Source organism: Herpailurus yagouaroundi, unplaced genomic scaffold, assembly GCF_014898765.1.
Source record: "Herpailurus yagouaroundi ecotype Mexico unplaced genomic scaffold, PumYag 141, whole genome shotgun sequence".
NCBI lineage: Eukaryota > Metazoa > Chordata > Mammalia > Carnivora > Felidae > Herpailurus > Herpailurus yagouaroundi.
Window position 1 is genome coordinate 75,762,279 of NW_024412396.1, and position 13,211 is coordinate 75,775,489.

General features: G+C 63.7%; 1 protein-coding gene across 1 annotated transcript in view; it reads right to left on the reverse strand.

The window, feature by feature from the left end:
- Window positions 1-12,820, reverse strand: part of AHNAK2 (AHNAK nucleoprotein 2) — a 17,918-nt gene extending 5,098 nt beyond the window's left edge. The window contains exons 1-9 of the mRNA XM_040478453.1: window positions 12,694-12,820; window positions 12,492-12,564; window positions 11,827-12,041; window positions 5,408-5,466; window positions 5,215-5,313; window positions 4,483-4,593; window positions 3,530-3,680; window positions 3,030-3,256; window positions 13-2,928 (exon numbers count right to left, since the gene is read on the reverse strand). Of these exons, the coding sequence (XP_040334387.1) occupies window positions 13-2,928; window positions 3,030-3,256; window positions 3,530-3,680; window positions 4,483-4,593; window positions 5,215-5,313; window positions 5,408-5,466; window positions 11,827-12,041; window positions 12,492-12,564; window positions 12,694-12,820 (3,978 nt within the window). The remainder of the gene's footprint in view (window positions 1-12; window positions 2,929-3,029; window positions 3,257-3,529; window positions 3,681-4,482; window positions 4,594-5,214; window positions 5,314-5,407; window positions 5,467-11,826; window positions 12,042-12,491; window positions 12,565-12,693) is intronic.
- Window positions 12,821-13,211: the final 391 nt, after the last annotated feature.

The following is a 13,211-nucleotide window of genomic DNA, read 5'->3' on the forward strand; positions in this document are numbered from 1 at the left end:
GAAGGATGGCATCTTGAACTTGGGCATTTTGAACTTGCTGTCTCTAGCGGTCACCTCCTTGTCTCCCAGGGTAACGTCACCCTCCAACTTGGCCGTGGGTGCCTGGACGTCCACGTCTGCGCTGGGCAGTGTCACATCCACGTCGGGCACACTCACCTCCCCTTTTAGGCCCTTCAGGTCCACCTTGGGCCCTTTGATGTCCACCTGGGGGGCCTTCATGTCGAACTTGGGCCCCTTGATGTCCACTTGGGGTGCCTTAAAGTCCACTTTGGGCATCTTCATGCTGGGCATGTGCACCTTGGGCAGGTGTCCTTTGACTCCGGCTCCTGCCAAAGGTTCCTGGAGCTCCCCTTCAGGGATTTGGCCTTCTGGAAGCTTCATGCCCACCATGGCAGTCTTGACCTCTAGGTCGGCAGATGGCAGCTCAACGGTCACATCCCTGGTCTTGACCTCAGCTTCCATGGAGGGCAGGGACGCTTCCGCCTGGATCTTGGGCAGGGACACGTCCACCGCGGCCTCCAAGGACTTGCTTGGCGCCGAGGCACCGAACGAAGGCATCTTGAACTTGGGCATTTTGAACTTGCTGTCTCTAGCGGTCACCTCCTTGTCTCCCAGGGTAACGTCACCCTCCAACTTGGCGTTGGGTGCCTCGACGTCCATCTCCACACTGGGCAGGGTCACATCCATGTCAGGGGTGCTCACCTCCCCTTTGGGTCCTTTGATGTCCACCTTGGGCCCCTTGATCTCCACCTGGGGGGCTTTGATGTCCACTTTGGGCATCTTGATGCTGGGCATGTGCACCTTGGGCAGGTGCCCTTTGAACCCGGCTCCTGCTGAGGGCTCCTGGAGCTCTCGCTCGGGCACCTGAACATCAGGGAGCTTCTGGCCCACCGTGGAAGTCTTGAGTTCTAGGTCAGCAGATGGCAGCTCAATGGTAACATCACTGGTGTTGACCTCAGCTTCCATGGAAGGCAGGGACGCTTCCGCCTGGATCTTGGGCACGGACACATCCACCGCGGCCTCCAAGGACTTGCTTGGCGCCGAGGCACCGAAGGATGGCATCTTGAACTTGGGCATTTTGAACTTGCTGTCTCTAGCGGCCACCTCCTTGTCTCCCAGGGTAACATAACCCTCCAACTTGGCGGTGGGTGCCTGGACGTCCACATCTGCGCTCGGCAGCATCACATCCACGTCTGGCATGCTCACCCCCCCTTTGGTGCCCTTCAGGTCCACTTTGGGCCCCTTGATGTCCATCTTCGTCCCCTTGATGTCCACCTGGGGTGCCTTAAAGTCCACTTTCGGCATCTTCATGCTGGGCATTTGCACCTCGGGCAGGTGCCCTTTGACTCCGGTTCCTACCAAGGGTTCATGGAGCTCCACTACAGGTATTGGGCCTTCTGGAACCTTCTCCCCCACCATGGATGTCTTGAGTTCTAAGTCACCAGATGGCAGCTCAACGGTCACATCCCTGGTCTTGACGTCAGCTTCCATGGAGGGCAGGGACACTTTCGCCTGGATTTTGGGCAGGGACGTGTCCACCGCGGCCTCCAAGGACTTGCTTGGCGCCGAGGCACCGAAAGATGGCATCTTGAACTTGGGCATTTTGAACTTGCTGTCTCTGGCGGCCACCTCCCTTTCTCCCAGAGTAAAATCGGCTTGAGTTGTCTGAACACCTTGTCTTTCTGCCTCTGTGGCTCCTGAGTCTAGCTCGGGCGTGTCTGATTTTGTTTTTTCCCGCTCTGACTGTTTGACTCTGGCACCTGTCTGTGCGGTCAGAGTCGTGAGCGTGCTCTCTATTTCTCTGTCCTGTTCCTGACCTGATTTTATGTCCTTTCCTGGAGACCATCCGAATGAGGGTGTTTTGAATTTGAACCTAGTTTTTCTCTCCTGCCTGCCCTGTGCGTGTGTGTCCCCGTCTTCGGCGTGTGCCTCTCCGTGCCCTGCCTCAGCTCCCTCTCCTCCTCCTTCCTCCCGTTCTGTCAGGGGCCCTGCAGGCTTTCCGGCCACCTGTGGCCCCGGTCTGTGGTCAGGCTGCTCTTTCGTGCCCGTGGCCTCTTCTGTAGGACCTCCGTGTCTGGGTCCCTGCAGTCGTGCTGCTGTGCCCGCTTCTCTGTCTGGCATTGTTTCTTCGCAGAATTCAAAGCTGGGCGTTTTGACATCGGGTATTTGGATTTGGAACTCCGGCTGGCGGCCCTGTGTGTCCACTTTGCCTTGCAGAGCCGATGTGGCAATCCCAGTTTCTGTGCCCTGGACTGCTTCTCTGTGGCCGTCTCCGCCTGGCTTTGGGCCTGAGTCCATCCTGGGTTTCCCGTCTGACACAGAGTCGACCTGGTCCTTCACTTCCTTTGTCTTTCTTCGGCGCCTGGGTGCCACGCTGGCCCCGTCCCCCAAGGCTCCCTCGCTGGGGCGGCCTGGCTCCACGGGTTGCTGGGCAGTGAGAGCTGATGTCCCCTCTGGTCCCTCCACCGTCCTGTCTGTGCTGGCCTTGGCGCCCTCTTGGCCGTCATCCCAGGATGCTGCCTCCTCTAGGACCCCGGACTGGACCTCTGTGCTCGGCCTCGCCCCCGGTGTTGGACCCTTCCCTGAGCCCACTCTGAATCGCAGGTTCAGGAACCTTCTCCTCCGCTGGCCGTCCGGTCCTGCCTTCTGCTCCTGCTCCTCTGTTGGGAGCTGGGCCTCTGTGTCTGTGCTCGTGGGGGACATGTCAGGTGGGTGTCCTTGCTCACAGGCCTCTGAAGAGCTGTGTGACCTCCGCGGCCCTGACCTGGGCTTGGTCTTTATTGACTGGAATTTGGGCCAGGAGAGCCTCTCGTTTTGGGACGGCCTGCCCCTGCCCTCCCTGGGCTTGGAGATCAGTCTCTCCTTGTCTCCACTTCCTTCCACAGTCTTCGTGGGGGTCTCTGTGCACCCATCGGCGACATCTTTGTCCTGAAATACAAGGACAGGGAGCGTGGCAGCAGTAGCATGGGAATTTTAGGGCCCTGGGCTCACAGGACAGATGCGGGAGGGGAGGGCGCCCCCCACTCAGCCTCGGCCCCGGGAGCAGGGCGGTCGGTGGGGCCCAGCCTCACCTGCGTCTCACTGTCCTTGTGGCCGTGCTGAGCGCCACCGGAGACCCCTTCCTCATCCCCTGCGGCAGGACGTTTCCGTCTGACTTGGAATTGAACCTTGTAAGGCTCTGAGTACTGAAGAATTTTGAGAGCGTCTTCATATTTAATGTTGTCAAAGAATATGGTTGCACTGAGCAGCTGATCACCTAGACAAACACAGAGTGGGCCCTTGGCCTCAGTTTCCCCGCTCTCGCCCTTCCTTCCAGAGATACAGGGGTGTGTGAGAGGGGCCCCTGATGGGGAGCCCGGCCCACCCTGCACGGAGCCCTGCGTGGGAAGGAGGCCACCCAGCCGCACAGAGAGCAAGCCCGGCTCAGCCCGAAAGGGCCTGGCAGGGTCCTCGGGGGCGTCCTGAGCCCCGGGGCCCTCCCGTCCTGGTGGGACCCGTGGGGACCGCAGGGGTGGGGCGGCCAGGGCACCTTCTCTTAGGCTGAAGAGCTTGGCGGCAGAGGAATCCTTCAGCACTTGCTTGACGAAAATCCCTCGGTCCCCGCCCCCTGTGACGCTGTAGCCACTGGCTCCGGCCTCCACGTCTGTCCTCAGCGTCACCTCTGTCGCCTCTTGCACGGACTGGATCAGAAGCACACAGGGGCCGTGGCGACCATCGGCCTGTGCCGCTGTGGCCATCGGTGCTGGGAGCCCCCCTGCCCTGCACACGGGGACTCCAGAGTCCCGCCCTTCATCCAGGTGACGCGGGGAAGAGGAGGAGCCCCCAGCCAGAGCCCAGGCTGTGTGTCCAAGCTCCGGAGGAAGCCAGCTGCAAGCCACCTCCCGTGGGAGCGGCCTCCTCGTACCCCCACCCCCACCCGCCAGGACTCGGGGGCAGCCCCGTAGGCCCGATGGGGCCGAGGAGGCTGGCCTTCCGGCTGGGCGGCCAAAGTCTCGTTCCTTCTTCACACACTCCGGCAGCGATGACGTGCAGCGTGGCTGATACTCTCTGAGGAGCCCCCGGGGCGCACGGCACACGGTGCGGCCAGCCTGACCTCAGACCCAGCGGACGCTTCCGGTCCCAGCCGGCTTCAGAGGTGCTGACCCACCGACGGCAGAGCAGGCCGCCTCGGGAGGCAGTGCGCCCTCCTCACAGGGAGCCCCCGGAACCCAGCCTCGCCCCTGGCTTGTGAAGCAGCTGCACCCATTACACAGCCGGGGACACCGAGGCCCACGCGCCTGGCTCTACCGGCCCGGTGTCCCTGCTCCCCCCCCCCACCCCCGTAGGTTTCAGGGGAAGCCCGGAGCAGCCTCTGGAGCCCCTGCCCGCAGACCACGCCTGACAAAAGCGACAAGCAAGTCCCTCTCCTTGCTCCGACCCGCCACTCCCACCACCCCAGAGCGGGCCCCCCCCACCCCGACCCTCGGGCGCGGCCACACCCACCTGCCGACGACTCATCCTGGAAAACGTTCGAGCGTCTCCCGAGTCTCGCTTCCACCAGGACCTCCGACCCCCCGAGCCCGAGGAAGCCCGCCTTCTCCTTGTGTCCTCCCCCTGCAGGCACAGATGCCAGGGGTCACCCACCTGCCTCAGCCCTGAGCACGCGGGGGGCCCGGAGCGGTGCCGCGTGCCAGGAAGCTGAGCGCGTGGGGCGGCGGGGAGGCGGCCCTTGGCCCTGGTGCTTCCCGACCGGGCCCAGCCCCCAGGCCCCAGCGCCCGCACCCAGGGCAAACCCCACGGCAACTGGGGTTTTGTGTGGAGGGGGAGGAGGAAATAAAAGAAAACAAGGATTTAGCAAGAAGGCGCCCCCCGGGCCTCCCTCGGTCCCCCGGGCCCCCTCCCCGGCACCCCCCGCCCCCCCGCGCCTCCTCCGCGAGACGGCGTGTGTGCACGTCCAGAGTGCGGGCTCTCTTCCCCCGCATGCACACACGCACGCATGCGCCCTCTCAACTGCGTCCCGGCCACCTGAAGGGAGGGGTCCCGAGGGACAGAAGATCAGGTTGTGGGAACGGCTGGAACTGTGGCCCAGGGGGCGGCAGGGCAGGGCAGGGCAGGGCCGTGTGGCTGCACAAATGGTGCCAGTTGCCCACACGGGGCGACGAAGGAGACGCGGCCCCCTGTGGCCCCACACCCGCACTTTCCCTCAGCCTGTGGGTCTCCGTCCGGCAGGCTTACCGGGAGTCCGAAGCCGGCACCCTCAGCAGTGCATTCGTAGACCGGCGAGGACCCCTGTGGCCTCGGCCGGACGATCTCGTCCACCGGCCCTTCGGTCACCTGGCAGGAGAGGACAATCAGGGGGGCTCTGCCCAGGCCCACCAAAGGGCGGGGGCTGTGTCGGGAGGGCATGCATCCTCCGGGCCTTGCTTACAGAGGGGTCCTCTTCCGTTTCTGCATCTGGGTCCTCAGACTGCAGCTGCCGGCCAGACACTGCGGAGAGAGAGGCTGAGTCAGTGCGGCCTCGGGGCTGCGGAGACCAGATGGCGGGCCCGGGGGGAGGGGCCCCGGAGAGTCTACGCACCGCGTTCGTGCACACGTGGCCCCATCCCGGACGCTGGGCCTGAGGGCACGCGCAGGCCGGATGGCAGAGAGCCTGCACGAGGGGAGCTCAGACAAGGCACACTTCACGGATTTAGTCCAAGAAAGTCAGTAAGCAAACACGCAGGAAAGAACGCGCCCAGCCCCGAGGGAGGCCGGGGTGCAGGGCTGCCGCGGTACGGAACCCACGGTGTCCAGCAGTCAGCCGAGGGTTACGCGACACGCAAAGAAACAGCAAAGTATGATCCATACGGAGGAACAAGCAAGTGCTGGAACTTCTCTGAACGTCCACAGGTGTTGGATTGAGCACAGACTTGCAAGCAGCTACGAGAAATGGAAAGTACGATGGCTTAGTGAAGAGACGTCGTCGCAAAGACGTGCAAGTGACAACCAAGCTACACAGAGATTCTGGAGTTGAAAAATGTACTACTGGGACTCAATATCAGAACTGAGATGCCAGAAGAAAGAATCGAAAAACTCGAAAGCGAAGAGAAACTGGCCGCTTTGGTCTCTTCGGCCCCCTGGCTGCGGGAGGCTCGGCCGCAATCGTGAACCACACAGCAATGACCCGCACCAGGAAGTTCATGACCGCCCGACGACTTCAGCGCAAGCAGCTGGTCACTGATGCTGCTCACCCCGGAAAGGCGACCGTACCTAAGACAGAAATTCGGGAAAAAGGAGCCAAATGGACAAGACCACACCAGAGTCATCTTCGTATTGGATTCAGAGCCCATTTTGATGGTGGCGCGGTTTATGATCCCTTGGATCGTGCAGGAACAGCAAACCCAAACGTGGACTCGTAAGACACGGCCTGTACACGAAGGAAAACACGGGGAAAGGGACGCAAGAACAGAGCCAAGGACGTCAGGAGGTCTGCAAACGCCATGTGGGCGCCAGCAACGAGGAGGAGGAAAGAGTCTGCAGGGACCCTTGGTGATTCCTGAAAATCGCGGAGAAGTTTCCCGAGAGGATGAGTAAACTAAGAACTTGAAGAAGAAGAAGAAGAAGAGATTGAAGAAATTGTCCAGTTTGGAGAACAGAGGAAAAAAGGTTCAAGAGAACGAAAGCGCACGTGAGGTCGCGGGGCCACGTTCAGCCCAGCAGCACACAAGCAGTCGAAGGAAAGGAGAGAGAGAGGCGGAGGAAATGTGGTTTCCAACGGTACGCGGCGGTCGCAGCGTGCCAGTCAGAGAGAGGCCCGGCCCCGAACGCATCCGGGCCGCAGGGTTGAAGAGGAGGAGAAGGGCGCGAAAGTGGCCAGAGAAGCGAGACCCGCCTGTGACGGGCTCGGCGGCACGGTCCACGCCCAACGCCCTGGGAGCCGGGAGGATGCGGCCCGAGGCACCCAAGCTGCTCAGGGGAAAACCTTGTGAAGCGAGAATCCCGCGTCCAGCAAACCACCCTTCAAAGATCAAGGCAGGCGCGCCCGGGCGGCTCAGTCGGCGGGGTGTCCGACTTCGGCTCAGGTCGTGATCTCGCGGTTCGTGGGTTCGAGCCCCGCGTCGGGCTCTGTGCTGACAGCTCGGAGCCTGGAGCCTGCTTCGGATTCTGTGTCCCCCTCTCTCTCTGCCCCTCCCCCATGCGCGCTCTCTCTCAAAATAAGTAAATAAACATTTAAAATGAATGAACAAATTAAACCAATTAAAATTAAAACCAACAGAACAGAACAAAGATCCCAGAACCAGACTCCTAGACACGAAGCTGTGGGAAACGGATAGGTGTTTTCAGTCCCTCGTGCTGGGTCTGTTGGCGATCCGTGCAGACAAATGTCAACCCTTACGTCAGCCACAGGAAGTATTAACGTCACGGGGATTGTCGTTCCAAAGTGGAAGGCTTAACAGTGAAGCTTCCAGGCGATCAACAGAAATGACTTTGCGGTAGGAAAGCGACTCTTAACCGGCATACAGAAAGCGCGCTCCCTGAAGGAAATGGCCAAGTGGTCTACGCGAAAGTGAAGAGCTTCTGTTCGTCAGAAGACACCACTGAGGGAGTGAGCAGCCAGGCCACGGGTTGGGCACAGATTTGCAACACGCTTACCAAACCACAGCCTCCTACCCAAAATGTACAAAGAATTCGTGCGACACAAAAGGCAAAGACAGACAACCCAGTGGAAGAAGGGGCGAGAAGAACTTGGAAAGGCAAGTTCTCACAACAGACGCCGCCGAGCCGTGAATTAACTTACGGAAAGGCGCACGGCGTGCTGGGTCCTCAGGACAGCGGCCAGTGGGAGCTCCGAGATACCGCTCCACTGCCACAGTGGAACGGTGGGAACGGCGGGAACGGGCAAGGGGGACCTCCCAGAGAGCTGTCCCGCGCGTGGGCGACGGGAACGCCACCCTGATGTGGGCGTTGGGTGCCCCGGCACAGTCACTTTGGAAAACCGCCAGCAGTAGCTACTGAAGTCTGACCACCCTGCTCTACGGCCCAGCAGCTCCGTACCCAAGGGCATGCCCCCAAAAATGCACTCCCCAAAGGACAGGTACAGGAATGCCCATCCTGGAACCATGGTAGTACCAGAAACCAGAAAGTCTCAAATGTCCACCGGCAGTGGAGCGAGGAGAAGCCGTGGCTATTTGTCCGATGGAATGCTCTCTGGCGACGACGTGACGGATAAAGGAGTGCAGACGGAAGTCTAGTCTATGCCGTTCACCGTCAGGCACAAGCCCACTCACGTGACAAGCTTTCTGGGGAGGGCAGAGCCTGGGGGGAAGGGCCTCTGGCGCCCGGACAGCTGCTTCTCCACAGGGGCACTGGGGACACGCGTGTGGCCACTTGGGGAAAATGCATCAAGCCTCACGCTTAGGATTTGTACTCTTCCCCGATAAAGAATCTTTAAGGGGCGCCTGGGCGGCTCAGTTGGTCCAGTGTCCAACTTCGGCCCAGGTTCGTGGGTTCGGGCCCCACGTCCGGCTCTGTGCTGACAGCTCAGAACCCGCTTCCGATCTTGGGTGCCCTCCTCTCTCTGCCCCTTCCCCACGTGCCCCCTTCCCCACTCTCTCTCAAAAATAACCATTAACAATTTTTTTAAAAAGGGAATCTTTAAAATTCTACATAAAGTTGAAATGAGGAAATCATCAACTTTATGCCCGTGAATGTGCACATTCAGACGTACTGGGTTATCTGCAGACAAGCCCCCTGCGGACACTGCAGAGCGGACCAGACGGTTCTGTGATGAGTTAGCGATCAGCTCAGAACCTTCCCACACACACAGCTGAGCCCGGCGCCCCCGAATCGTACTAAACATCCCGAGAGGAAACGCACTGATCTCACACCAGCTCTGGTGACACGGCTGGGGCCGAGGGGACGCACAGGTGCCCACCCACCCCAGCCAGCAGCGCGTGGGGAGAAGAAGGGTCTGGTCGGGGGTGCGGCCCGGGCCATCAGGCGAGGTGGGGGGGGGGGGAGGCCGCTCAGGGGGAGCTCCGCCAGGTGTCACCGGCCCGCCCAGAAACTCGCGGCCGCCCGTCCTCGCCCAGAGCCTCCGCAGCCCGTTTCCCTGAGTCACACAACAAAACAGGAGCCGGCGACCGCCCTCTCCCCGGGCGTGTCCCTGGAGAGGCAGCGGGGCGGAGTCCCACAGGCCTGGGAAGGGCCACCCCCACCTGCCAGCTGGGCGCCCTGTGCCTGGGGGTGGGGTGGGTGGGATGGGGGCGCGCGGCGGTGGGAGCCTCCCGCGGTGCAGCAGGGATCCCCGGCCCTGAGAAGCTGCACCCCCAAATCTACTCCAGGAGTGTCCCGTGGGCGTCCAGGGCCCGGGTGAGGAAAGGTGTTGACAGCACGGAAGCCGGGGCACGCCCCTCGCTGGGAACCAGCCTCACCACAGCCCCTCGGGCTCCACACCCCTGCAGGGTGAAGAGCGGGCTCTAAGAGGTGGCTCGCTCGGCCCCAGGCCGCACCCCACGGAGGTGCCAGGAGGTGCCGGGCTCGGGCTCTAGGCCCTCCTGCACCCCCCTAGGCACAGCCGCTGGCTGGCCCGCTCGGGCCCAGGGACGCACAAACAGGAAGGAGGAAATCCCGCCTGTCTGATGCCAGCAGGCTGCCAGCCTTGGGCCCGCACCCCGGGGAGGGAGGAGGCCCCAGTGCCCCCCAGAGCCTCGCCCCACCGGCCCCCATGCCCGTGGGCCCCGCTCAGCAGTGACTGCAGGGGAAGGTGTCCTGTCCTTCTGCCTGACCCGCCCCCTGCCCCCTGCGGCCCCACAGACAGGCTCTGTGGACAGTCCAGCCCCGACGGTCGTCTGGAACAATGGCTACTAAAAATACAGTCACCCCCACTTTGCAGGGGCGACAGGCTGAGCCAGCCCAGCGGTTCTGACTGCTGGCACCTGGTGTCCCCCCAAAGGCCCTCCCCCGGCCTCCTCCTGGCTCGGGGCCCTGCCGCGTCCATCCAGCCCCAAACCCTGACCCTTCCGTGGCCTCAGATGTGACTGTAACATCCAACTGGGGCCGGTGCTTGTACCCAGGGTCGGGGAGGAGGGGCTCAGGACTTGGGGTGAGGGGTGAGGGGAGTACGCACCTGGGTCAGCCGAAAAGTTTCACTCCCTAGAATGTTGGAATATTCTAGGGCGGGGCTCAAGGAAGTGGGTCTGGGGAGAGGGCAGAGCCAAGGTGAGGTGAGCTGACAGGGGGAGCAGGTGCAGGGGGATGCAGACAGTGGGGTGTCTGCCCAGGATGACTCCCCCGCGCTCACCTTGCCCGTAGGGCTCCCCTGTCAGCCCCTGGCCGTGGGGGTGCTCGGAGGGTCCAGAGTAGGGCCAGCCATGGGTGGGGCAACTTTGCTTAAACAAAACCCAAGTCTGCACGGAGACTGGCTGCCCTCCAGGCGGGCCAGGGATGGTGGGGGCGTTTGCGTGCCGCCAGGGCAGCGGTGGCCCGAGAAGCCATCACGGGTGGGTGCGTGCGTGCATGCGCCTATGAGACCGTGGGTGTTGACGTGTGTGCCTGGCTCGGGAACCCTCCCTCGAGCACGGGTACACAGTCCCGGGCAAGGCCCCCCAGCCAGGCAGGGAGCCATGGGGGCGCCTGAGTCAGCTCTCCCCTCAGGGGACACTGCCCTTGGGCTTGGAGCCCAGGGCCGACACGGGCACACGGCACGCTGGGGCCTCACCCCATCCTGGAACTTCACGAGGAAAGTGCTGGGCTCGGCTGACCGGTCATGAGACCTTCAGACTTCCCGAAGCAACACCCACAGGCAGCCAGGGCCTGCCCCCCTTCCCGACTGGCTCAGGGTAACCGTGCTGCTTGGGGAGGCCAGCTCGGCTCCCGCCTCTGCCCCCACGGCTCTTGCCTGGTTGCCCTGGCCTGGGGGCGAGCGTCCTGGCCCACCGGCTTCGCTGCTGCTACAGCTGCAAGCTGGACACTTCCACACCACCCTGTCCCGCCCCCAGATGCCCAGCCCCGTCCGCCGAGCCCCAGGACACCCTCAGTCCCGCCTGCAGAGGCCTGGGCCCCAGACCTTTGGAGCCGCACCCCAGACCGGGCTCTCTCCCCGGCCCGGGCACTTCTCACGTCTGCTTCCTCTGCCGACTCACAGGCCCAGTGTGGCCACCCCGCCTCATCTCTGGCCCCAAGCGCTCAGAGCCCGGCACACAGTAGGTGCATAATAAGGGCTAGTGCAGGAAGGAGACGGGGAGCAGGGCAGATCTCTTGGGAAGGGGCACGTCCCACCCAGTCTGAGGACGCCCCTGAGCTGTGGCACTAGGCGGGCAATGGTGGGCCCAGCGTTTCTCCTTCTGCACCTGGAGAAACTGAGGCATGGGGGGGGGGGCACACCAGCCCACCAGCTCCAAAGGGCCCGGCAGCCAAAAGGAAAGGCCCCCACAGTCCCGCCCGTCCCAGATGGGACTGGTGGGCCCAAACCTATTTCTGTCTCTGAGCTGACAGGCCAGGACCCCCCAGACATCCTGCCCACCCCTGCAGGCCCCCACTGCCCATGCGGCACCTGCAGGGGAGCTGGCCTTGCCTGAGGAGCCCTCCCCGGCCTCACGGTCCAGCCTGGGGACCTGCCTGTCCTGGGATGGCAGTGGCTATGCCTGGCCACGGCCTTGGCTGCCGTGAACTGACATGCCTGTCCTAAGGAGGGCTGGGGCTGAGGCTGAGGCAGGGCAGAGGGCCAGAGACATAAGAGCCGAGCTCCGCAGCCCGAGCCCCCCACCCAGCCCCCTCAGGCAGTGAAGAGGGCAGGGGCCCAAGGGCTGGACTTGGGCAGGGGGCAGGGGGCAGGGGCAGGTACAGAGCACGGCCGCTGTGGCTTACCCAGCTCAGAAGTCCTCCCAGCTTGCCCAGGAGTGAAGGTCCCAGCTGGTGCTCCCTGCAGCTGCCCTCCCGGGTCCCTCCCCTCCACAGCCCTCCTCCGCTGCCAGGCCCTGGCCTCCTCCTCCTCAGGCCTGCCTGGAGCCCCACCAGAGGGATGGGCGGCCCCCTCACAGGCCCGGAGCTGGGCCAGGTCCCTCCCCCTGGGCTTCAAGGAGCTGGGGAGCCCGCCCCTCCCCCAGAGCCCCCCCCCCCCGCCCCCGCCCCCGCCCCAGCCCAAGCAGCTGACTGGGAGAGGAAACGCCCGCCCGCCCAGGGATGTCTGAGTCACTACCACCCGCCCGTGCAGTCCAGTCCAGTCCTGCTGTGTAGACAGGTACGCAGATGCAGATAGGACGCTCCGGGCAAGCTTTTCTTGGGCCCCGCGCCTCAGTTTCCCTGCAGGAAGCTGGCCAGGCTAGGGGGTGCAGGGCAGGGGAGGCACAGCCCAAGGCGTACATAGGCCCTTCCAACAAAGTCCTGCCCCATCTGGGCTGAGGCCCCGGCCCAGAGCTCTGCCAGCTCCTTCCACAGCAGACACCAGCAAGGCCAGAGCAGGGAAGGACCCAGCCCACCCAGGGCCCCGGGCGAGCGAGTGACCTCGTGGCGGGGGGGGGGGCACTGCTCACCCGCCGAGTCCCCCTGGGGCAGCCTCACCCCGGCCACCCTTCCAGTCCTGCTGCCACGTCTCCAGGTGGGTGCCTTGGGGGCCCAGGAACCTGCATCGGTCACCCCCTCCCCAGTCACTTGGCTAGAAGTGGTGGCTGAAGACCCCAGTCATCTGCTCCCCAAAGCTCCGGCTGCCCGGTCTGCCACATCTGGTCACCTCACCCTGTCGGCCCCAGGACTCAGCTCCCACGCTGGGCACCGAGGGGCGGGTGGGAAGACGCAGACCCCAGGCCCGACCGGGTTGCAGGAGCCCCGGCAGGCCCGGGCAGGACTGCACCCGCCGTGCCATCGGCAGATCTCTTGCTGGGTCCCAGAGCCGCCCCGCCCCGCGCCCCACGGCCCCGCGGGGTGGGGCCCGGCTGGCTGCTGGCATCTGCACCCCACGAGCAGGTCGGAGCAGGCCTGCACAGCTGAGGGACCCACACGGGGTTCCAGGGCAGTGTGGGGTCAGGCCCGGCCCTGGGGAGGAGGCAGTGGGGCAGCCGAGCACACACCCCTGCCTGACACCACAGGCCAGGATCAGCAAGGTTGGGGGCTCTGGGGACAGCCGAGGGCGGCAGGCCCCACAGCAGAACAGGAGAAGCCAGGGGTGGCCTGGGGTGCGGTGCCGGGAAGGGGGATCCCAGGGAGGAAGGAGACTCTGGCCAGCCTGGGCCCGGGGCGTCGGGCACTCTTGAGCC